At 38.1% G+C, this 25,827-nt stretch overlaps 2 protein-coding genes and 1 long non-coding RNA gene across 5 annotated transcripts; 2 read left to right on the forward strand and 1 right to left on the reverse strand.

Annotated features, from left to right (window-relative positions):
* Nucleotides 1–22: 22 nt before the first annotated feature.
* On the reverse strand, nucleotides 23–14,763 carry malt1 (MALT paracaspase 1). 2 transcript variants are annotated; one of them, XM_031305994.2, is made up of 17 exons: nucleotides 14,432–14,763; nucleotides 13,084–13,250; nucleotides 12,541–12,662; nucleotides 11,601–11,748; nucleotides 11,176–11,354; nucleotides 10,911–11,007; nucleotides 10,756–10,803; nucleotides 9,137–9,160; nucleotides 8,971–9,015; nucleotides 6,506–6,709; nucleotides 6,205–6,382; nucleotides 5,013–5,084; nucleotides 4,796–4,923; nucleotides 4,191–4,340; nucleotides 2,768–2,925; nucleotides 2,361–2,486; nucleotides 23–2,039 (listed from the first exon to the last, which is right to left on the reverse strand). In XM_031305994.2, exons 1-17 carry the CDS (start codon nucleotides 14,578–14,580, stop codon nucleotides 1,551–1,553), a joined length of 2,484 nt encoding a protein of 827 aa, XP_031161854.1. In that variant the 5' UTR covers nucleotides 14,581–14,763; the 3' UTR covers nucleotides 23–1,550. The 2 variants fall into 2 exon arrangements, with proteins under 2 accessions (XP_031161854.1, XP_031161855.1); XM_031305995.2 differs by lacking the exon at nucleotides 10,756–10,803.
* On the forward strand, nucleotides 11,926–25,371 carry LOC116054448. Its single transcript, XR_004106072.2, has 3 exons — nucleotides 11,926–11,936; nucleotides 17,176–17,179; nucleotides 25,182–25,371. It is a non-coding gene; the product is annotated as an uncharacterized LOC116054448 (long non-coding RNA).
* prlrb (prolactin receptor b) lies at nucleotides 15,549–24,769 on the forward strand. Of its 2 annotated transcripts, none has more exons than XM_031306001.2 (9): nucleotides 15,549–15,838; nucleotides 17,644–17,732; nucleotides 18,221–18,353; nucleotides 19,015–19,184; nucleotides 20,367–20,533; nucleotides 21,352–21,493; nucleotides 21,610–21,706; nucleotides 22,035–22,104; nucleotides 22,207–24,769. In XM_031306001.2, exons 2-9 carry the CDS (start codon nucleotides 17,672–17,674, stop codon nucleotides 22,867–22,869), a joined length of 1,503 nt encoding a protein of 500 aa, XP_031161861.1. In that variant the 5' UTR covers nucleotides 15,549–15,838; nucleotides 17,644–17,671; the 3' UTR covers nucleotides 22,870–24,769. The 2 variants fall into 2 exon arrangements, with proteins under 2 accessions (XP_031161861.1, XP_031161859.1); XM_031305999.2 differs by having other exon boundaries at nucleotides 15,551–15,838; nucleotides 17,568–17,732.
* Nucleotides 25,372–25,827: the final 456 nt, after the last annotated feature.

Raw genomic sequence — 25,827 nt, forward strand, 5'->3', positions numbered from 1 at the left:
TAGCTGATTGCTTTTTTTTTTAAGAGCATACTCAAACCAGAAATTCTGTTTAAGTAGATTTTAAATAATGTACTCCATGTTTATAAAGGAGAGTAGATTTTAAAAGAGATAATTTTCTTAGGCAGATTTCATCAAAAGTAATCTCACATCTACTTGAGTAACTGTGCTTTCGTAGGATACTCCAGCCCTCTTTCCACCACATGAAACAACCCCTATAAGCAATATTTATAATAACACTGAGTTTAACACCCTCATGTATTGGGTCCTGGATGCACAGGCTAAAAAAGTGTCAAATGCACCATTGATATGCACACATCTCACACGCTCCTTCGATTAAGGTTATTTGTAATCAATTTCTTTACTAGACTAGCATACTGTTTTTGTACCATTCTCTATTCTTTCCACATTATTTCATTACTAATTTCCGTTCTGTCTTTACAGTTATTTGTCAACTTCTTATTCTCTATCCTCCAGTTTCTTTATAAGTTGTTCCTCTAACAACTAAAATTACCTCATGAGAATAATTACTGCATAAAAGCAAAAGAGGTGTAAGCTATTTTTCTGCTCATGCTGTATTATGCAGGGTTGGCTGTTTTTGTCACTGTGTGGGATATCCTGGCACAGACAGTTTTTTTTTATGTAAAGCGATTAATACTTTATGTCCCACATTGTCACATGTAGAAATGAATATACATTAGGACTGGGAAGAAGCATGTTATGTCTGTGCTTACTGGCCCACGGGGTTTCATAGTGACCTAAAGTTACTTTTGCTGTACTCTTATTTTACATTCATATATTACAATGCTAATCAAGTGTGCAGTGGACAATCTAAAAGCAGCAATATGAACTTGTGGGGGATAGCGAACAACGCCTTAAATCCCAGCAGGAAACTCACTGAGTGGAACTCTTTTCTTTTTCTTTTCACAGTAAGGAGCAGATGAAGATACAAACAAGGATATAAGAGGCGCTGCTGACATTAGGTACGGTAAGCAGGTCCAGAGAGTTGAGAGGAGCAGCTGGTGGAGGAGAAGTAAGTCCTTATAGAGAGGCCATCTACTGCCATCCTGAGGGGGGACAGCTACAAGATACAATAACAGAAGAAAAGCTTTGTGTAAAGTGGATGAAATCTTTTAATAGTTTTTTATTTTTATTTTTAACCATGACTTTCTCTCCTCTGGTTGTATATTACAAAAATTATGCTGATGGTGTATTCTAACTGTACAGCAGAGGGAGCTCCTCCAGCCTCACTTTCCTCTGACTGCAGATTGTTTCTTAGACCAAATGTGCACATTTGGCTCATATTTTTATAAACAAATGTTTGTATGAGGTACATATCCAGCTCTGAAGAAAAATCAGAACTGTGATCTTGACTATTAGCATCCAGTATCTTTAATAACATGATTATAATGTATGTGTGAATTCAGTTTGTCGAGGCAAATAATGCTTTTAAGTGGAAGAATATAAAAAAAAATAAAAATCTTATTAAGTCACCACACGTAACAGAAATAGCAGCAGTATACAATACAATCTAGATACAATGTTAGACATTTTCACGGCTGCTGAAGCTGCAGACTGTTGATGAACACCGTCTGCAGCTCGTTGATGTCGTCAGTGGTCTCTATAGGGATGCTGAGCCGGCCTGGTGAGCTTGAAAGCCCAGCAGCTGAGTCATACGCAGGTTCATAGCGAGACTTGCTGAGGTCATAGAAGGAATCCCCACAGCCTCCCACTGCACCCTGAACACGCTCGTAGACGTCCAGGTAGTGGTGCTGTGGTGACAGGCGGCTGTAGTCCTGGGCCTGGTGCGACCCGTAATGGAGGTGGAGGTGGTGTTCTGGCCCGGGGCTGTGACAGGGGCTGTGGGACGGGCTGTGAGGCATCCCGCATGTCTGCATGCAGCTATTTCGCCGCATGGCCCGGTTCAGGTCCAGTCGTGCGATCAGCGGCTTGCCAATGTTGATGCTTTTGGTCCAGTGGACGGATTCGTCATCCATGGCGGTGAAGGTGCCCTGAAGGCACACAGTGAAGACCAGCTCCTCCTGTTGCATTAGAGGAGAAATAGTAGTATTAATATTCATATTTTTGGTTTTTAGTAAAAATGTCTTGATAACCACTATGAGGTTTGCCATGACAATTGATAGAGATTTCCATTAATCCTTGTGATTTTGGTGATCCCCTGATTTTCATTTACCACCAACAGCAGGTCAAGCATGACTGCAGACTCTTAGTCTTGTTATTAACAAATTTAAGTTGTGTTTAAGTGAGTTTGTTGTCATAATGACATTTTTTTCCATGAAAATATTTAGCGAAATGTGAGAGATTTTAGAAAAGAATTTCTTAGAGTTTCACAATGTTTTTACCCTGAGTTTTTGCAGTGAGCTGACTCTAGTGTAAAGACAGTGCTGCGGCAGGTTGCTGGACAGAAGGTAGATGCCCGTCTCCTCTGGAGTCTCTCTGTTCATCTCTTTAGGATCCACATCAAGGTCCTACAGTGAGGAACAAAAGCAGGTGGCATTGTACAGTATGCACAAACACACAAACACATATGCACAAACACAAATAATTGTAGGTGCATTTACAGTCCATGCAATTTGTGGCTTTGTTTTGTTAACAATACGGTTGTCTGCTGCTCCCCATAAAGTATGAAGTGAAAAAAGTGAATTCTAATCAAATGCTGATTTAATTATCCAATTTCCCTAAAAGGTTCCTGTAGGGAAATGGTTGCTGTCCCTTTCTTGATGACCAGTGTTCATGACAACATGCTGACCTGTGAGAAGTCGGTGACGTGAGCCTGGCAGAGGGACATGTCCTCGGGCTTCTTAATGATGTGAGTGTAAATGACGAGCACGTTGGAGAACTCTGCAGCGAAGCCCAACTTGATCTGAGCCCCGCAGTCAAAGTTGAGGCACATACTCTCAGGAAGCTCTGGAATAACATACAAAAAATACAAAAAACATTTCAAGTTATTTACATGTGATTGATTTCAAAAACTGCAGCTGGTTTCTGTGCTCTATTCCCAAGTTCTCATTTGGTGTCATTGTTTGGTGCTCTTGTTTCAGACACAAAAAGTCACCAGAAAAAGGAAAAAAAAAGTCTCTGAAACTTTAAATCTTGTAAAGCAGCAATTCCCAACCTGAGGGTCGGGATCCCCCTAAGGGGCCCCCAAGATAAATCTGAGGCATCAATAGGCATGGGCCGGTTTCCGGTTTCAAGGTATACTGCGGTTTAAAAAAGTCAAGGTTTCAAAAAGTCAAGGTTTCAAAACCACTAACATTTTCTGTCATATCGTTACTAAGGTATGAGCTGTTTTTTTATGAGTGGTCAAGGAGAGAAACTGAAGTTTAATAATCCCTCTCCCTGCCAGTGTGCAGTGTGTTTAAAAATAAAATACATTATGTTCAATGGAAAAAAAAAAATGTTTTTTTACCCAGACATTTAAACAAATAATACATTTTAAAGCTGTAATTGCAATACCGCAATACAGTGAAACCGTGATATTTTTACTAAAGGTTATCATACTGTTAGAATCGTATACCGGCCCATGCTTAGGCGTCACAAGATGATTAAAGGAATACAAAAGAAAATAACACAAAAATATGTCTGTTATTTCTGACTTCTCTCAACATTTTCTTGTGAAATGCTTGATACTTTCACCAACACGATGTCTCTAAAAATCCCTCAAATTAAATAATCTTAGAAGGAAAAATGAGCTTTGGTTGGAACTGTTCATAACTGAGGCCATAACCTGTGATAAGAGGGTTACAAGTTGACATTACTTAATTAAATGGGGTCACAAGCCAAAACGATTGGGAACCACTGTTACAGGGACCAATCTACTGGTAGTGTGGTGGTCTACCAGGTTGGAATAATCACCACAAAACTACCAGAAGAAATGTCATTTTTTTCTCGCTGGCTTCTGTGCTCCATAAGCAAATATGTATTAGCTGATGAAAGAAGTGATAATGTTATCATCAGGTGTTTCTCACTTTTCCAACCTTGTTTCCAACAACAGTGTGGTTGTCTCGAGAAGCCCCCATGTGTGCAGGTGTGTACAGTATAAGCAGTAGCAACAGTCAACAGTCGACTGAGCGTGCAGTACTGAGCAGCAGTGAGCAAATGGGGGCTTTCCAGCACAGTGATAACAAGTGCAAAACAAATACTTAAAATTTAAGTTTGTGTTATAAACTCACCGTGAGTCTTTGACCACTGGAGGCTGCGAGCGTGAGCAAGATCAGCGCTGTCGCCGGGCTGGATAGGATCGCTCAGAGCTCTCCTCTCCGACAGGCTACTGCGGATCTCTAGAGCCTGCTTCCCCTTCGTAGCGTCAAACTGACCCATGTCTGGACACAAAAAATAATAAATCCAATGAGATAATGTTAAAGACATATCCTGTCCGCATCCTAAACGTTGTTTGATAGCAAGTGCATCTCACAGACACCTCAAGTCATTTTCCTTCACTTACCCTGCATTTAAAAAGGAAATTAGCCCACAAGCTGATACAATTTTGACATCAATAATGCAGAGCAAGCTACATTTAATGAACTGTATTAGCCTTCTAAAAATAAACTGAAACACATTCAACTACTGTAAAACAATCACATTTCATAACCAAACACTGAAAAATTATCAATTAATTTGTCATGGTAACCTTCTCAATCACAAATTTATTTTAAGAACTCAAGACTACAGTAAGCAGTAATGTTACTTTTGCACAAATCATTTTTTTAATTATTTATATCAGTATTTCTTTCAGGGCTACATATGGATGTTATCACAGATTATGTTTCTATCTCACCCTCAGCGACTCTGTCCAGCACCACGGTGATCTTCTCATCGTCTAGCAGCCGCTTCTTTAAAAACTTCACAAACACGCCGTTGGTGAAGCCGCTGGAACTCAGCTCGAAGGCCTCGGCATCCTGGCACCTAAACGAAGAAAACGTATTTTATATATTTTTTGAAAACAAAAAGTGTATATATTTAATTTGGAACGATAATTGATGGATTCAACTTACGTAGCGTATCCAAAGACAATGTTGGCCGTAACCCTTAGGACAATGTTTGGAGCGCTGTCATCATGAATATTCCTGGAAAATGTTTATTTTTTTAAAGATGCAAACCAAGGCGATAAATCCCAAAAAGCTCTATGCCGGAGAGAAAATAATTCCTTTAAGGTCTTGTCGTGGGATTACACCTATTTCATACAGTCTATGGATTACACACAAAAACTATGTACATGCTTTTAAAACTAAGGTAAAGGGGTTCTGGTAGAACCAGGCGGTTTGATTGCGTCTGAGGACCTTTGTTGTCATACCCGTCTCTCTCCCCCCATTTCTTTATTCCTAGTTATCTGTGTACTTTCATCTATCCAATAAAGGCAAAAATGCAAAAGAAATCTTTAAAAATCTTCATCTAGGTATCAAAACTAGAGCTCAAATGATTAGTCGATTAATCGTTTTAGAAGAGGGACATAAAATTAATTGGATAGTTGTTAAAGATGAGAGAAAAGTCCCGCACACTGACTATTACGCAAGCAATAATTTATTTAGAAAAATAAATAATTTACCTGATGAAGGTCTGAGACCGAAACGTTGTATTTTTCTAAATAAATTATTGCTTGCGTAATGGTCAGTGCGCGGGACTTTTCTCTCAACTTTTTGATCTGCTATTTCTGATCACATCCTACGCACCTGCCCGACAAAAGAGGAGTGCAAAAAAGTTTTCTTACGATAGTTGTTAAAGAAAAATGGACAACAGTTAACCTGTTCTACCATATCAAATATATCAATAGTTGCTGGTTTGTGTCTGTGATAATAAATAGAATATTTTTGGGTTAATAGTATTTCTGGACCCTTAGTTGGACAAAACAAGCACTTTTGGCTCATCTTTTACTAGTTTGTGACATGTTTTACCAAACGATTCATCGATTAATCAGGTTTTAAGAGCGTAGGGAAATTACTTTGAGAAATACAGTACATATTACAGAAGTATCCCATGCCAAATTATTCATGCTGTACCAACTCTAATGCATTCTTATATTGAAGTAAAATGTCACATATTAAGGTGTTGTTATTCAGTTTTGACCCTTGTGGTAGTAAGATTAATATGTAGTCTTATTTTGGGTGCAGTGTAGAACTGATTTATACAAGTAACAGTTCAAATACCAATTAAATGTAATAAACTTGAAGGAATGAGCCACTGACTTACCGCTTCCTGCACATGTCCAGCAGAAAAACATTGAGGCCCGTCTCCTTCTCCTGCATCAGTTTTAGGATGCTCTGCACACATAAACAGTTGGCTGACCGGTACGGGTTTGGTGCGTCTACCGGCACCATGAAACTGTTTCCGTAGTTCTCATATCCGTGACCAGCGTAGTACAGCAGACCTAAAGAGGGAAGTGTGTATTTTAATCACCTCAAACAACAAACAATGATGTTTTGGGAAGTGAGTATTTCTGGATCTACTATTTATAACCATCCACAGGTGTATACTGTATTTCCCAACATACCATAGACTCCTTTGTGAAGCAGCAACAGGAACTCGTCGACAGCGTTTCTCATCTCTTGCTCTGTGAGGTCCAGCAGTGAAACCACCTGGAAGTTTAGCTGTCGCAGGAGGTTGGTGAGGTCGTACACATCCACCATGGGAGCTTTGAGCTGCGGGTGGTTCTGGTAAGACAGATTGCCGATCAGCAGGGCCACTTTGTCAGTCGCTGGGAGGAGAACACAGGGAGAGGGAGAAAATCACTCTGTAAAACTATGGGAGGGAAAACTCATATGCATCAATAAACCATATTTTAGAACTGATAAGTGAACCATACATTTCAAATAACTGTCAAGATAGCAGTGTTTACTGCAATAGTGGTCAAGTCCAGTCTGCTGCAAAGTGCATAAATGTAACTGACAAATGTTCTTAACAATATTATGGCTTTAATACAATGATCCCCGAGAACTGTACATTTTGAAGTTTTCTCCAGAATACATACGTCTGAAACAAGAACGATACAAATTGCAGAAAAAAAAGAAAAGAAAAGGCACTCAGTTACCCGTTAGATTTTCAGGTTGCCAACTTTTCACTACCTGCCTAATAAAGCCTGCTAAAGAACTGACAGAAACTACAGCCTGACTAAAACATTATTTTTGTGGCCACTACTGATGTCAATATTTGATTTTATAAATAATAGGACTGGACGCACTCAACTCACGTAGATACTTTGAAAGCTTTGAAGGCTGGGTGCTTGATCCTAAAAGTGAATAATCATAAATAAAGCTGCTAGGACAGCACTCCAATATGATAGAATGTACTGCCACACAACGGACGTTTCAGGCAGCGAAACATTTGAGTTTAAAAGTTCAATAAATAAATTGGCAAATGTATATATTTTTTACATAAAAATAATAAGCAACTATTTCTGATAACAATCTTTAAAATTGGGTTATTATAAGATACGTACTAAGCAAGATCTAAGGACAAACTATGTAATGATGGCATTGTTTTTTTTCTTTTCGTTTACTGGCTTATCTGCGATAAACAAATATCAAGTGACACGTCAACAGAAACGCAGCGTAAGACAATTGGCCAGCAGAACATCTGTTGAAGCTCATGGATGTCTGTTTTTTTTTCAGCTGTCAGGGATATTGAATTAAATGTACACTACACAGTCAGTCAGTGTTGTTGAGGATTTACCTGTGAACCCTGCTGGTGCAGTTAGTTTGGATTTTTCTTCCTGCCACATGGATCCATCTCAATGTGGCTCAATGCGGATTCTTATCAATTTAATAATTTTTTTTTGTTGTGTGTATTTATTTGTCTTGCTTTTACTCTATATCCTACTTTTTATGACATACATGCTGTACTTTATATGTTGCAGCAAGAACCAAATTCCCCTTTAAGAACTATACAAATCTGTAAAGGACTGAACGTTACACCAGTGATTCAGGTTGTGATAATACAAATCACAATTACAAAGAAATAGAGGCAGGGAGTAAGTGGGACATATTACCTAAAACAATTATATTAATAGCTGTTTGATGTCATGATACGTGTCTGCTTGTTATTTTTCTTTTCTGGTGACAGTGTGTCAGAAAGTTGTTGATTAAACTCTGGTGATATTTTTAGAGGTATAATTCTGTAGTGTTTTTGGACTTTGTTGTTGTTGCTGGCTGTAAAGTGTTATTCTAGCTACCTGTGTAGCTGCTATCATATGTTACAAGTTTCACATCTTTATTTGGGTGTTTATGTGGAGAGAGGAACTGATGTCAGATAAGATTCAGACATCATGAACAACACAGTTGATCTTTTTTTTCTTTTTTTTTCAAGATTCAAAATCCTTTATCAATCCCACAATGGGGAAATTCCCACTGTTGCAGTAGCAAGGGATAGGGGAAAAGCACAAGCCACAGATAAAAAAAAACAATAAATAAATATAAGTAAAGAGAATAAATAGTAAAGATACTATCTTATACTATAGAGCAGGGGTCAGCAACTTAGGCGCATGTGCCACCTTGGCACGCGGTAGCATAACCAATGGCACACTAGCAATAAGTGTGCAATACAGTTTTTTGGTAATGTTCCAATTTGCATGTCAAATGGCCTCTTTCACAGCCACATTGGCAGGAGCACAGCCTGTTATTTACGGTAGTTTGATTGAGTTTTTCCCCATCCGCATGTCGCATAAACCTGTCATACTCTGCCTCTGATTGGCTAGTCATCTTTGCTTCCTTTATAGAATATAGTAAAAATAACACTGCCTGAGCGGGCTCAGTATATGATGGCAGGCTTAGTGCTGATACAGCACACTGATTAACAAGAACATTTTACAATGGAACTTCATATTAAAAAGGTTGCCGACCCCTGCTGTAGAAGAACTGTGCATCAGCTATATGTATCACTAAAATACAGCAGAGAATGTGGTGATCAGATTTTAACAATTCACTAACACTTGCATGAAGAAATGTGTTGAAAGACACTTACCATAAAGTTGTTCTGGAATACTATTTAGGAACAATTCACTGGAACCTAAAATTGCATTTCAGAACAAAAGCATCATAGAGAAAGTTCTGTGTGAGGAAAATGTGTTTGAATAAGTATAAATATATGTGTATATGTATAAACACTTAATGAATATGATTACTCTTACCTCCTCCAATGGCGTAAACATCATCTAGGAATGAAAAATACAAATACATTACCATCATATAAGATTAGCATCTTTAGGTTGGTGTTATAAAAATATTCTTTTGATTCGGGGAAAAATGATTAGTCAATCATCCCTTTGGTGAAGTCTACATCGATGCAGACTCACGGAAAGGGCTCGGTAGGTGTGTACTCAAACCCTCACGCCCTTTGAAATTCGACATTGGGACAACCCTAAGCCCTTAAAAATTTCGCGAGAACACGCACCAAAGTCCGTGAGTCTGTGAGTCCGGACTTTTGGATTGGGCCAATGAGTTAAATAAAACATAATCAATATTTTTTCATATTTAAACATAATCATAAATCAATATAGCGGTTTGGGTCCCTTTAACCTTGGGCCCCAAAGTAGTTGCCTACCTTGCCTAATTGTAAAGTCTGCTCTTGATGTTTTTTTTACTGTGAACCAGATTGTATTTCACCGGTGTTTCTGACCGTGAGTAGCCACGACATGGGTATGTGACGTAACTATGTCAGGGAATGTGTATTGTTCATGACCCAAGGAAGCACAGTGTCGAGTTTGTATTTGGATGAGCGGTTCTCGAGAAAGCTGCAAGCAGCAATACGACAGGCCAAGCAAACATCCCGTTCCGAACATGCATGTTTTGAACGGGCACTGAACTAGTAATATTAAATTTAAAGATTAGGGCTGGTGTTATTCTGTGGTTTTCTTATTGTCAAAGAATCCCATGAATACAACAAAACTCACAGTGCATTAGTCTGTCTCTCACTTCTGTACATAAGTCCACTGGTGCCTACTGAAGACAGTAATTTTCAGGTCACTAATTTATAATTAATTTAAACTTTTTTTTTTTTTTTTAAAGGCTCAGTAATTTCCTAAAACAGCTGGGCACTGTAGTTTTTAGCAAACGTTACTCAAATAGAAGCAATAACTGCATTTGTTGGGGACTATTTTCAGCAGTGGATTAATACATATTAAGTGTTCTAGTGAGCATTTACAAACTACAGCCTGACTTTTTATGGTTAATAATGTCAGTGTTGGGCGCCCAGATAGCTCAGTTGGTAGAGCAGGTGCCCATATATAGAGGTTTACTCTTCGATGCAGCGGGCCCTTTGCTGCATGTCATTCCCCCCTCTCTCTCCCCTTTCATGTCTTCTGCTGTCCTATCAACATAAAGGGTGAAAATGCCCAAAAAAATAATGACAGTGTTTCAGACAACAATGGAGCACTATGACACAGAGGAATGAGCTATATCTGGCTTTAAAAACACAGCCAATACTACAGGATCACATTAGTAGGATAAATTCCTTGTTGGTTTTGGTCTTTTCATGGGATTTGTTTACAATAAGACAAATATAGAATACTGCCATTCTTTAACATACAATTCATTGAAAGCAATGGCATTAGTTAAAACAAAATTCATGCACATGAAACCTAGAGATCAAACCCTGTGAACCTTGTGCTGGTTATTGTTAATGTGTGTAATAATCCGAACCATGACCCACATGCAGTTACAGGAGTTTTCATTAACATTTGCATGCAGCTAAAGCCTGCTAGTTGCTACCCTACTGTCATTTAACATGCACCAGTGCTTTCAACTCTACCTTCAGAGCACTCCGTTGCCACTGAAATCTGGACAGATATCCTCGGTGCTTTCAGTCAAGAGCAGAGCAAATATTCACTCAGACAGTATGACAATAAAGCTGGTTTTACTGGACTGTAATTCTAGTGTTGAAGAATGTATTGAAGTGTGACATACCGATAACAACGTCTACTTCATTGGTCCACATTCTCTCGGTGCTGCTGCTGATCTCACAACGATACCGGCCGTGCTGATCCTGCATCAAGTGAGGAATCTGAAATACACAGACACCTTTTTATTAAGCCTTGTTCCCTAAAAAAGTAAGATGTCCGCGCCTTGTACCGTCTGACAACTATAAACAGAGAAAATAGCCTCCAAACAAAGTTGAATTTTTGAAAGAGTAATATAGAGTCATATATCTTCTATAACAACCTCTCCTCACCGTGAGCTTCCTCTTTGTGGCGTTGGGGACCGGAACTCCATTTCTGTGCCACTGGTATCGAGGGATCGGCCGTCCCACGGCTCCACACTCCAGCTGCAGGGTTTCCCCAACATTTAGCCGCTGGGACTGGGGCTGGATCACCAACTTCAGCCGACCCTCTAAGGAATGATAACTCTGCCCTGGTGGTGGACGGAGAGGAAATGTCATTAGTATATTATCTACTACATTCTCATTTGGAATAGTACTAAAATTAGGGGTTAAATTCCCACAGGAGTCATTTGTCCTGTCCTTCAACCAATGCAGACCCTTCCAAAATATGTAAAACAACAAAAGTACTCAAATGAAAAGAGAAAAAACATCAACAATGCATTTATAAACACAGTACACAAAGCAGGAGTTAGAATACACCACCTACAATATCTTACCGCAAGACATGGTGACATTCAGGACGTCTACCTGAGCCCACTGGCTGAATTCAAAAGTATCTCCACAGTTGACCCTGCAGATGTAAAAGCCAGCATCCTTCAGATGGACTGGACTTATCACCAGGTCTGGAGAGAAGCTGTTTGGCACCTGGGGTTGTGGAAAATGTGAAGTGTAACATTATTACAGCCCAGAAGAGAAACAGCGGTCCGCATCTGCAAACTGAAATCTCTCCTCCTTACCCCCCACTTCATATTCACTCTCCTTTGCTGACTCGAATAACTCTTAAAAAAGTTATTTTGTCCAAGCATGTGTGGATGTACGTAAATACTATAAATGTAACTTTCCCTTCTGAAATTTTGGATAGCCAGCTCTGAAGTAATCTGGTTTCAGATGTCGGTAGAAAAGGGGAACAGTGAGTAATTTTGATAATGTCCAGTTCAATTTCAGTGACCCAATATATAAAATGTAGCACATTTGTAATGCGAGTATTGTGATGTTTTGGCTAAGTTAAGAGCCTGTTTAGACACCTGCAGGAACGGAGGATGGATGAGAATCAGAATAGTTTTGCAGCTAAAAGTTTATGCATTTTACATGGCCGTTAAATACAGGTAAACATCCTGGAAAGCTAAAAGACTCTATTGATCTTTTCTAATATTTTAGCTTTTAGCTTTTAGTAGTCAATTAAGTACAACAGAAAAATGGACCATGAAGTTAATTAAGCTGCACTATTATAGCTGCAACATGGAGTCATGAGTAGTCATTGTTTTGTGTTTGGGCATCTGAGTCAGGCAAATGGAGAAGTAGTGGTGAAGAAGATTTCAAGCCCAGACCTGTTAAGATGGCACTTTAACTGCAGTTTATTTTACCTGTAAATTTCCTTCAAGTCCTGTGCCAGACAATACTTTTCAGGGATACTGATGTACTGTGATAAAAGCTCACCTCTTCCTTGGTCTTGAACCACTGGTACTGTACTGGAGATTTGCCCACAGCGTGGCAGCTCAGGCGAAGATTGTGGCCAGATATGAGAGCCACCGACTGGGGCTGAATGAGGATCTGAAGGGCTGTACATTGAGCAGATTTTCAATTTGAATTTACAATCTGTCACACTGATTACAGACAGGTTACATATCTGTAGCAAAGATGACATTTAATAATTCATATCAAAATTACCCAAGTGGGTTAAAAAGTGTAAATGCAGTGTCACTGTACTTACCACCCTACAATACTACAGTTCTTGAGTAAACATAAACACGTTTTCTTTTTTAAAAACCCAAACTGATTGAACCCTGCTTGAATGATAAGCTTGTTTAGTGTTACACTGACTGTAATCTGGCTGGCAACGTACTGTAAATATCAACACCATAAAGTGAGTCATACATTACCTTTTAAACCAAAACATACAGCACAGAGAACAATGATCTACCTGCTTTGGATACTTGACAACATAACAACAAGCTTGGAGGCGTTTATTTTTTACTGTACCTGATGGTCTGAGGCACTGCAGGGCCTCTGAGTTGCCGAGAGTTTGGAGGTAGTCAACCAGTTGACCTGTGGTACAGCCTCGTTCTCCCATCAGCCTCAGCAACATGCGGCTCGGGCTTCCCTCCAGCTCCAACACCTTCAGAGAGCACATCTCCATGTCGTTTGAGCTGGACAACGATGCAGGAGGTTGACAGCACGCCATTAACAGATATCAGAATCAACTTTATTGGCCAATTATGTCGAAACATTCACGGAATTCGACTCAGGTTGTCAGTAGCTCTCAACATATTTACATAAATTTACAGGAGGATACAAATCTAGACAGACAACTACACAAAAGATAATCAAACATAAACATATGATTATTATATACAGGCAAGAGCTGGGCAGCAATTATATAGTATAGGTGATAGTATGATAATGTCAAAGCTACATGGTGATGACTTTATGGATTTATTTGTGATTTCAGTGCTATTTCGTTTAAAATATTGTAATCACGACTGAAGATACAATTATGATCTAAATGTCTGGGAATTGTTTTGATCCTAAATTGATTGACATATATTTAAAACAAGCGTTATGTCATAAACGTTTATGACTTGTTTATAATGTTTATGACACGTTTATGACAGTGTCATGTCACTCTTATGCAGATACCTTCAAGTAAAGTGTAACCCAATATTTTTCTGATTAAAAAGGATTGTTTACATCTGTACACATCTTTTTTGTTTAATTTTGTTCTTGTGTGTAAACTTTCTCTCTCCCAACTTGTCAATTATATGATATTATGTGATAATAAACTATAAATGCATACAGTCTGTTGCTTGTGTTACTGAACTGCATAATCCTGGAAGCACAGCATCTCATTTTACGTCAGGACAGGGCATTGAAGACTAACTTACTTGAACATATATTACATTAATTGTATCACTAATTAATTAGTCTTTTTAAGACCCTCTAAATAATGTGTTTATACCGTACACAGTAGGAGGTGCACACACATAGTATAAAGTATTATTATCATTATCATTACAATGTTCTTTGTATATATTGGGTTATATCATAATCCTGTATTTAATTTAGTGATTTCATTTTCAAGGATGCAAAGAGTGTGTAACCGTAACATTATCTAGGTTGAGCATTATTGGGCACTTTAACTCTAAAATGTACAGTGTATTCAAATAGAGTATGGTCTTAGTGCTATTATCTAGGATACTATCTATAAATCACAAGAAAGCATTTCAAATGTGATAACATAAAATACAGGGCTGGATGTCCGACACACTATTTTAGCAACATCATTGTGATTTTATACAGTTTACAGTCTGAATTCTCAATTTCAGCCTACCTGACTTTAATACGTCTGTCATTGCCGACTATCTCTCCAAGTTTTCGCCATCCTCTGTTGCTGGACTTTTCCAACACCTCACAGAGCTTCTTCACAACCGGCTCTTTCAACAAGTTGATCTTGGTGGACCGGTCCAAAGAGTCCGACATGACGGCCAGCAAGAAAAGCTTATCAACGCGTTTCTAACAGGCTGGAGACACTGGTGTTACACCCGGTTACACCAGACAACACTTAACTTCAAGACAAAAATTCGACTTCCTGGAAGAAATGTTAAAAGTTACAGACACACCTACTTCTGCACTGTCTTGGGTTTTCCCCCAACGTAGCTAGTCTCCCCACTGCTGCCGGTGAGCGAATATTTTTTCCCCAGGATGGTGAAGGCATGTCCCGCCCTATTCTGCCTTACTCTACCTCTGATTGGCTTACCCTGACATTCTAACCCTAACCCTACCAAACCATCCGTGAGTGCTAGCCATCAGAGGGAGAGTCATAGACAGTATAGGGAGGGTCATGACTTCCCTATGCCTTTGCCATCCTAGGAAAGAAGTGAATTAAGAGAACGGTGCGAGCTACCTGTGCCAAAGATTGTGTATGCGTCAAGATAATGCACCGTAGGTAAACGTTTACATTGTTTTGGAAATACGAAATAATTGTATTATAATTTGCAGGTTGGCTAAAATGCTCCCCAACAGAACCTACACGCACATGTTGAGGATTTAGGGTTCAAGATAAATTTGACCTCCTTTCAGTAATTAGCTAAACACGATGAACACCAGTCACCTCAACTAAATAACTGGATTAATTTATGCCAATTTTATTTCTAGTTTATGCCACCTAGCGTTGTCACTCCTATTGAACTGGTAGGTACTAGTTTTCATTTTCCGTTAACGTTACTTGAAAATAACGACGTTTTACAGGCAGCTGTCTCTGACTAATAAATTATTTTTATTTATTTTTTATAGCTAATCTAGCGGAGCTAACCGTTGCTAAATAATAGCTACTCGAGACGGCTGGCAGAATTGCCGCCATACAGATTTGCAAACTGTGCGCATGGATTTAGGCAGCTGATACCGGGGCTCCGTAGAAGAATCTGCATACGTATGTAAGCACATTTGTTTACAGTGTTTTCAATCAATCAGGCAGTAGAGAGACATCTTGCTCCGGGTGCGATATCTGGCTGCACTCAGGTGGGCAAATCGTGACGACAACAAACCCCTCCCCTTCATCATGACTCAGGCATAGGACACCTCTCTTCCTTACATCCTATCATACCTGAGGTGTCAGACAAGCAGGTTGTCAGGTGTATGGATAGTCTGGTACTATCATGGCTGAAGAAGGCTACTTTCTCTCCTGTTGTTGTGTCAACATCAGTTAAATGTAGCGAAGGTCGACACCCGTCCTGAATAGGTGAGTAAACTTTAGAGCTGTAATATATTTTTTTAACAGTCCTTGCACTTGGTTGGTATAAATGCGTTTCAAAATAGTTATGTTTAGTAATTTATATTGACGTTTTTGTTTGAGTTTTATTGTATGTGTGTGTGTTGGCAGGTAGGCTATAGGGGTACAGGGAGTAGACAACATGAACACAGTTATGCAATAAAATGCAAACACGTATAATAATACGAATTAAACAGGCTTACTACACTTTAGTAATTCAGCGTATAATATAGGTTTCTATTAAAAGGGGTGTTTAGCCGTAATGTAACAAATTTCTCAGAGGCCATATTAATGGAAAATTGGATTGTAGTGTAATATTTTATTATTTTGTCCACCATAACAAAAAACCTAATAGAAACACGTTAAAAGGAAACGATTCAGCATCAAAGGAGATTATTACAGGCATCAGTTGCTTTTCTGCTGATTGATTTAATGACGATGTTGTTATAAGATTTCATAATATCTGTGGTATGTTGTGTACTCGCTCAAACTATATTGCAGTAACATTAATTGTAGCCTACAACACAAAATAATAGTAAGATAATGATTCAGAATTTCAGCATGTGTCTTTGGTACAAATCATGGTTTGCAATTCAGCTTGTTTCCTAAGAGATTGTATTGTATTTACTCACTTCAAATGAAAGATAATTTTTCTTGTATTCTTCTTGTAAATCTATTTAGCTTCAACCATTTTGAAATGTGATTTAGTTCATTTTAAGAATGACTGTTAAGTATAATTGTCGATGAGAATAAAAAAAATTCGTCAAAGAATGCAAATAAAATGTTAAATAATATTATAGTACTTTTGAAATAGTATTACACAGACACAGCTTAGTCTGAGTGTAAAGCTGAGTGACTCGGTAAAACTTGCCTGAGCAACTGTCGCAGCATGAAACTGAGCTTGTTGTTACTGAGGTTACTGTAGAAAAACAAGAACAAAATCAGTGAAAAGGTGTAACCCCCTTGGTGGCATCCAATAAATTACAGGCTGGAGGAAGCTTTCTCACACCTCTGCAGGTGACTAATTGCATAGAGCAATTCAACTTTGCTCAAATAGCAGGGAGTCTGAACCATTCAGTCAACTCATTTCAAACAAGTCCAAAAATCTGACTTTGAGCTTTATAGTTTATAGTTTGGAGTGTGTTGTCACATGTATGATGGTGTTTCAGAAGTCTGTGCACTGTGTGATTGATCATTATCTGCGTCAGTGGATTTGAATGAAGATGAGCTCCCTGGGATAAGGAAGTACATAAAAATGGTCTAAAGTCCATTTTGAGGGATTTCAGAGAGCAACACTAGTGAGTGAGATAAGTAAAAAAAAAAAAAACTAAATGTGATGAAGTTTTTATACCTGGCAATGAACATTTATGAAATGTATGTATATTCCTGAACTGAAGATTTAAGGTTTGATTTGACAGATTTAACACAATACCACCCACCCAGTTTCTTTTTAAAACCAGCCTCACCTTCAATCTGTCTTTGTTAATTTATAACCCTTTTTGGGTAATGTTGCACATCCCTTCTCGGATGAAAAGGTGTTGGCTGTCAGTCAAATTATACCTTTCATGTTAATTAGCACTTTTTTTTATATAGTATATAATGTTTCATCAGCATGTAAACTGCCGTATGTGTCGGCTACAACATGTACAAACACTTATTGGTTGTCCTTATTGTTTTCCCTCCATTTTCCTTGTTTTAGGTCAAAACAAGACACACAGCCAAACCATGGATTACCTGATTTACCACAAGCTGATGATGTCACGTCCTTTTTTCAGTGCACACGGCGTGACAATTTGTCCCAGGATGAGGAGAGGTATTAGGGTGACACTGCTTTTGCTGCTGTCTGCAGCTGTAGAGTCCAACAGTAAGTTGAAAGGCTTAAATGACATTATCTATGACTTATAAAATGTTATTTAAAGGTTAAATTCGCTAAAAATAAAAAAGAAAACACTTACCTCAAGTGGTATATAGACCTAGACATGCAGATAGTTTGGGTTTTATTTGTCTAGAGATCTGCCTCTGAGATTTCTTCAGTGCTAACATCATTGAAAAATTATATTTACATCACTGCTCAAAGAAAATTATTTTATTTTCAAAATTAACCTTCATGAACTGGTGCGGACAAAGAAATCTTAGATGCATATTTCAAAACCTGGGCAAATAAACCAAAACTATCTATCTAGCATGGCTAGATCACACTAAAAGTAAAGTAAGTGTGAAGATTTTGCATGGAATTTGGGTGAACCAGTCCTTTAACTTGACCTTCAAATCATGCCAAACTTCCATTTTTTATTATATAAGTTCTACATTGAGAATTAGGAGCTGATGTTTGTTTGTCACATGTGTTGCCAGGCATGTCTCCGCCAGGGAAACCAGTCCTGCTTGGCTGCAGGTCCCCTGAGAAGGAGACGTTTACCTGCTGGTGGGAACCAGGCTCCGATGGAGGGCTGCCCACCACACACCACCTGTATTACGAGAGAGAAAGGTCAGACCAATGACGTTGGACAATGATGTTTTGTTTTAAATTTAATTTTCTTTTTTTTTTTTGCATTTCCCTTTTATTCAAAAGGTCACCGTAGAGATACAGGAAAGAGGTGATTGGCACACAACAAAGAATCAAACCAGGGTTTCAATGACAGTGTGTTGTCCGTGTCTTAACCACTAGGCCCCAGATGTCCCATTAAGTCTCAGATAAGTTTATCACCCACACTGAGAGCAAGTGAAGGTAAAGCTTCTGATGCTGTGTTGTCAGTTGTGTGGTTTCGTAGACAGGCAAGTGGAAAACTACTGGCTCTCTTGGTCACACACTTGTGCTCAGTCAACTGAGTGCAAATTTTTGTGTGACCCTCACTCGCCCTGGCCTGAAGGAAAAATGCTAAACGAAAATCTGATTATGACATTTGGGATCATGTTGCAGTGGTCAGTGTGGAAACTATGTGGACATCACATACCTGACTCTTTTCTGAGTATTAGTCAAGTCCTATACAGTCCATGGTCAAGGCCTGTACTTGTTTAGTGAATGTCAACATATATTTACGGGCCACAGCACATTTTTACAATGCTGATTGTATCATACATCTGTGTAAGCAAAATGCCCTGAGTAGTGTTCACTTGTCAGTAAAGGTCTTGTTTTTTTCTACATACAGATTGGAGGGAACATACGAGTGTCCGGACTACCGGTCTGCAGGGAGGAACTCCTGTTTTTTTGACAAGAACCGCACCTCCATCTGGGTCGACTACTACCTGACAGTGATGGCCTCCAATGCTCTCGGGAATGCCACTTCCGACCCCTTTAAGATAGACGTGATGGAAATCGGTAAGTTTTGTTACTCTGCCGACATACTGAGTTCTGATTCGGAAAGAAAATCTAAAATAAAAGTAAAACTAAAGATACACACACAATTCCATCTGTATTTCATTAAAGACAATGAAGGCAAGTAAGAAAACTAAAATAAAGAATAACAGAGACAGTGACTAAAGAAGAATTTCTTTAAAGCGAACATTTGTATATTTGAAATATCCTCTAAACTACTTTTGAGGTTTATTGCACAAATATCTAGAATACAATTATCTGTATTGATTCAGCTAATGCTTGGCACAGTTGTATTGGTTGTCCAGCCTTTTTCAGCTCAGTAAGGAATAGAAAAGTACTGAGTGACTGTCGCGAGGCACTAATAAAAGCCTGAACAAAATGAGGCGGAACTGGTTTTTGCCCAGTGTAAAACTTGTTTACAGTCTCGGATCAAATTTCACTGATTTTGTTTGGTTATGCAGGCAGTTGTGCATGTGATCTTCATGCACTTTACTGACAATACATGTGAGTCCTGTCCCAGGTAAGAAAATAGTAACTCTACTGCCTTAGATTTTGTCCCAGGGATCTCAACGTACTTTACTTAGATTTATGTAACCCTGTAAAGACACTTTAGGACCTACTTCACAAGCCCCCATGGCAATGTTGGTCTGTTGGTCGGTCCAGCACTTTGTCCAGACTGATATATCTCAACAACTATTGAATGGATTGACATGAAATTTGGTCAGCCATGCATGATCCCCAGATATGAATCAATATGACTTTGGTGACCCCCTGACCTCTCCTCTGGTGCCACCAAAAGGCCAATTTTCACTTATCCACTGTAAGATCTCAACAAATATGGGATGGATTGCTATTAATTTGGTACATATAATGTCCCCCTCAGGAAGAAATTTTAATCAATGTGGTGATCAGCTGACCTTTCAGCTGTTGCCATCATCAAGTCAAAATTTTAATTTGTCCAGATACCTGCAAAACTAATGACATTCTCATCAGCTTCAGCAATACTTTGTTTTTAGTGCTGTTTAGCGAATGTTAGCATGCTAATATGCTAAACTAAGATGTTTAACATGATAAACATTATACCTGCCAAACACCAGCATGTTAACATTGTCATTGTGGGCATATTAGCATGCTGACGTTAGCATTTAGCACAAAGCACCTCAAGGTGTTGTTCTGTCTCGACAGTGGAGCCTGATGCTCCTGAAAATGTAACGCTGCTGGTGGAGAAGAGTGAGTACAGTCCATATCTCCATGCCAGATGGGAGCCTCCCTCTAACACAGACACCAAGTCTGGCTGGGTTACCATTAAATATGAACTAAGAGTCCAACAAGAAAACAGCAACAAGTGGAAGGTGAGTTTGACATGTTACAAACTGAATTCCTACAAAATAATTTGCACATTAACAGTATCTCCACATTGGGGTCAAAGATCACAGCTATTTTTTTTCACCCTTTTCAGTTTCAAAAACAAAGGTTGTTCTCAATGGATGACTGCTTCACATTGTGTAACATTGTTACAGAAGTGCCTATGAAAGGTACAATCTGTGATCTGCTTATTAGTCTCATAATAAGCATAGCAAAGGCACTTCTGACCTTTAAACAGGCCAGCTAAAAGGTCTGAGGCTGTCATCTGGTCCCTAATGAGTTTATAAGTTTGGGGACAGACCTTATTTTTCTGTGAATGTAATCAGCAAGATTTTAAAACAGACTGTAAAAGCTTTTTAGTAGAAAGTGATTAGAGGCTAAGATAGGGTAATGAATCCCCGCCTTTTTGCCCAGCTGCAGCTGGGAGAGAAATCTCGCTTTGGTATGAATTGCAGCCATCCAAACAGGAATAAATTAAACTACCATCTACTAAGGTCAGGTAAACACTAAAACTGTTATGTAGTCAACCAGTACAGGGCAATAAAAGTGCTGCCTTCAGGATTGTCAACAGGAGTTTCAACTGCTTTGACCCGATTCCATACTACAGACTAACAGTATACAGTATGTGCTATACAAACATTTTCTGGGTATACTTTTTTTTTTTGCAGTAAGAATTTGACAAATCAGTAATTTAGTGTACTGTTATTCAAAGTAAAAGAAATGTATTTGTAATTACTGTTTGACCCAAATGTGATCTTAGCCTGGGTACAAGGTGAACGTTTGGTTAATGTTTTGTTACCTCTAGGAGTACATGTCAGGTACACAAACTCATTTCAGCCTATACGACGTCAGCCCTGGGGTGGTTTACACAGTGCAGGTGCGCTGCAAACTAGACCATGGCTCCTGGAGCGAGTGGAGCAACAACACCTGGGTGAAAATCCCTAACTGTAAGTCTCAGAAATTCTTTCCAGAACACCTTTTTTTTATGGCAAGATATTTTTACAAAATTCTGAGAACAGTAGCAACTGTTAAAGTACTAATAATCAATCATTTTTTTATGTAGATCTTCCGAATGAGGGACCATTTTGGATATTGGTTTCTATCCTCTCTGCAATTCCATTTATAACAGCAGTGTGTATCTTGGTCGTGAAGAGGAAATCGTATGTATCTCCTGCAAAAAAGATGTATAATTCTTCAGTTACACTTAACTTGACGGTATCTATATAAGAGTGACATGACACTGTCATGAACGTGTCATAAAACATTATAAACAAGTCAAACGTTTATGACATAACGCTTCTTTTAGTAAGTGTCGTTCGGTTTTGTCATGACAAGTTAGGGTTAGGGTTCATGTGTCATGACAGTGTCATGTGTTCATGACAGTGTCATCTCACTCTTTAAGAAAACTTTAAGTAAAGTGTTACCAATTCTTCTTTATACAAGTCAAGATGATGAGGATAATTTGAGTCACTTTCTTTTGTTCTCCAGTGTGAAGCTGTGTGTTCTGCCCCCTGTTCCTGGTCCAAAGATAAGAGGAGTTGATGCTCAACTTCTGAAGGTAACACTGAATCTGCATTGCATTTCAGACTTATCCAAAATGTTACTTCAGACTTGATAACAATGGTGAGGTCATAATGTCTAAATTCTAAATAACTTCCAGAGTGGGGGATCAGAAGACATTGACAATGCACTGATCGTCAACCAGAGCTTTCCTCCTATGGTGGCCTGGAAGGACCAGATTGAAGAGTACCTAATTGTGACTGAAAATGATGATGGGCTTCCCACCAATTCTCAAAAAAGGAAGAAAAGCTTGATTATTCCTGCTGCCTTCCACTTAGACTTGGAAATCCATTGTAAGGAGTCAACCCACAGCCAAAATGACTGGGAGAAGTCTGAGGAAATAAATAATGAACTAGATAACACCATCAAACCCTTTACAAACAGCAGTTATGTGGATATTCAGAGACATGTGGAAAACATACAGGGGGTGGATGTGAAACATGTGGACTACAGCACAGTGAAAGAGGTCAACGGTGCAAATGTTCTCATCTTCAATAAAGAAAAGGTCCCATTTAAGAGCTCTGGCTACATGGATGTTCAGGAACAGGAACACATGCCAAAGGACTACAGCAGGGTGAAAAAGGTGAAAAGTGACAATGTGGTCTTCCTGCAGAAACAAAATGCATCACTTGACACTTCCTGTGGAGAGAAGGGAAACCACTACACAGACTGTCCCCTTCAGAATCCAATAAAACCTCATGTGTGCACAGAACTCATCGATAGTGGATATGTAGATACCACACCTGCACCACCTTCAATGTAGAGTTTTACTTCTTACGCTGTCCTTTTGGTGTCCAGTGGAGGGCAGTTCTTGTGATATCAAGTTGAATGTCTCATGTCCATGTGATGGATTGTCATGACATTTAATACAGACGTTTATGTTCTCCATAGGATGAATCTGCATAACTTGACATGAGGTTGACATTTTTGGTTTTGAGTTAAATATTTTGACATCTTGTACTGAATGTATTGTTGTGACATTTGCTACATATATTCAAAGTCCCTAGATAATAAAGTTAATATTTCTAAATAATATCATCTAGCACCATCATCATGTCAGAATTCCAATCTGTCCAATACTAAAATAAGTACAATTTTAAATGAAGTGACATATTATAATATAAGCAACAAGCAAATATGGTCATACTTGCTCTAAGATTGTGCTTACATTTGATCCAGTTAAACTGAAGATTTATCTGGAAGAAAAATGACTGCACAGTCTAATCAACCAAACAGTTTATTAAGTCTGCAAGATACTAAAAAATGCAACTGATTTTCAAAGAATGATTGTTCCTATAACTCATTTGACATACTGAATTTCACCCAAAATGTTACACAGGATATATCCTTTTTGAAAATCTTCATTTCTTAATTGATTTTTTAAAAATGTATTCAAGTAAGGACTTTGAAACAACTAATCAATTGTGTATATTTTTTTACTTTGAGACTGAACATTTTGCATAGTGCAGTTTAAACCCAGAATTATTTTTGCTGCCTCAGTTTAAGGACAGAAGCTTAAAGAGTAAACCTGCATTTTGTTTTTGTTTTCTGGTATATTTGAACTATGGTTTTAAAAGTTCTCATGGAAGATGTTTCTTCTTTGCTTTCACCCAAATAAACTAAATGTTGGAGTAAACTGAGTTTTAGATACAACTGAAATATTTTTCAAGATTATTTATTCAGGTCAGAATTCAATTATTTACTTTTATATATATATTGACAAATGTTAATTTAAAATTACAAAAATATCCAATTTTTTTTTTTATTTCCTTGTTTCTTTATCTAAACAGATCTCTGTGATACTGGGATACCTCAGGGAAGCGTACTCTGTCCACTTCTCTTCCTCTTGTTTATTAATAACCCACACTCAAAGTAAACACTGCATTTGTCCTCTTTATGCAAATTACACTTTACATATATTGAGGAAAGAAAAATCAACTACAGACTGTCCTCTGATTTTAATTTCATATTTAACATGCAACAACTGAACTATCTGACTATTAATGCATAAAAATATTTGAATCTCCATTCTCCTAAGACATCTATATTCCCTCTTACAGTCAGAGTTTATATTCAAGGATTTATAAAAGCAAAATCAGAAAATATATCATTAGTTTTCATCTTACTTCCTTTGTTTCAAATCATTGTGCAGTTTTAAATTCCCATTGTTTCACAGTTAGTTCTCTCACTACCACAGAGCTTATTCAACCATTTAATAGTAGAGCATTTAAAGAAACAGTTTAAAGTATGGGAAATACGCTTATTCACTTTCTGGTAGGGGAATTAGATGAAAAAACTGTATACCTATCACATTTCTGTATATCATAACAATAACTTTACACTGTATAGCACATGATTTATATAGCACCTTTAAAAACCAAGTTTACAAAGGGCTTCGGCAGACAAGTGATGCAAAAGAGGTCAGTAAAGTGTATGTAATGTAAGACTACCATCTTCTCATCTAACTCTCCAGAAAGTGAATAAGCATATTTCCCAAAATGTCAAACTTTTGCTGTAAGATTTATGTGAAATTTAGGTTGTGTAGAGACTTTTTAACTGAGAAAACGCACTTAACTTTTAAATCAAGTCAAGTTAACAGCAGGCAATGCTTGTTAACATTATTTGCTAATCTTCCTATTAAAAGAAAATTAAATGCTACCATTTACACCTAATCTCTGTTTAGTACTACAAAAACAAATAAAACACACAAGCTCTACTATACAGTGCAATCGGGGAAAAAACACGTAAAAAATGAATTCATTTCTTAGGCAAAAAGCCTAGTTTCATTATCAACTCTAAACATGTCATGGGGCCTAGGGGCTTAAATAAGGATCAATGAGATTTTGAGCTTGTGAAATGATGTTCAGAAATAATTCATCCTTTGTAAGCTGTGAAAACAGTTTGTGAATGTATAAGAGATTGTAGTTAAGATGTTGAGAATGTGTAAATAAAACACTGAAGTTACAAATTCCCACCAATACTCCAACAATGCAATGGAATACACAAGGGAAACCTAAAATGTAAATAGTGGTAGTAAATAAATAATATATTTCTTGTTAGTATAAATTGATGCAGTATACAGTATATGTGTGTTGAGACACTTATGTTCAAAATAAGAATTTTGGCTCTTGCTTTAACAGTCAAAAGCAGGGTGTTTGTGTGCAACTTAAGTGTCATGCACAGTGTGCGAACTTTGAGTTTCTTACATTTTTGTCCGACAACCAATCTTTTCTACATTTACAAACTTGAATTTCTCATGCAGTTTTTTTCCCACCACAACTGATATACAACCATCATTTCACAAGCTCAAAATCTTATTGGCTCTTATTTGATCACATATTAGATACTGACCATGTAATTGGAACCTCTGCAGTTTGAGTTTAGCTTGGGACTTTTGTTGCATGTCATTCACCTTCTCTCTCCCTTCATTTCCTGTCACATCTCTAATGCCATTATCAAATTAAGTCAAAATGCCAGAAACATACTTTAAAAGGTCCTATGATATGCTGCTTTTTGGATGCTTTTATATAGGCCTTAGTGGTCCCCTAATCTGAGTATCTGAAGTCTCTTTCCCGAAATTCAGCCTTGGTGCAGAATTACAGCCACTAGAGCCAGTCCCACAATGAGCTTTCCTTAGGATGTGCCATTTCTGTGTCTGTAGCTTTAAATGCTATTGAGGAGGAGAGAGAGGGGGGGCAAGGTGGAGGGTGGGGGTGTGGCC

This window comes from Sander lucioperca, chromosome 2 (genome assembly GCF_008315115.2).
Source record: "Sander lucioperca isolate FBNREF2018 chromosome 2, SLUC_FBN_1.2, whole genome shotgun sequence".
Lineage (NCBI taxonomy): Eukaryota > Metazoa > Chordata > Actinopteri > Perciformes > Percidae > Sander > Sander lucioperca.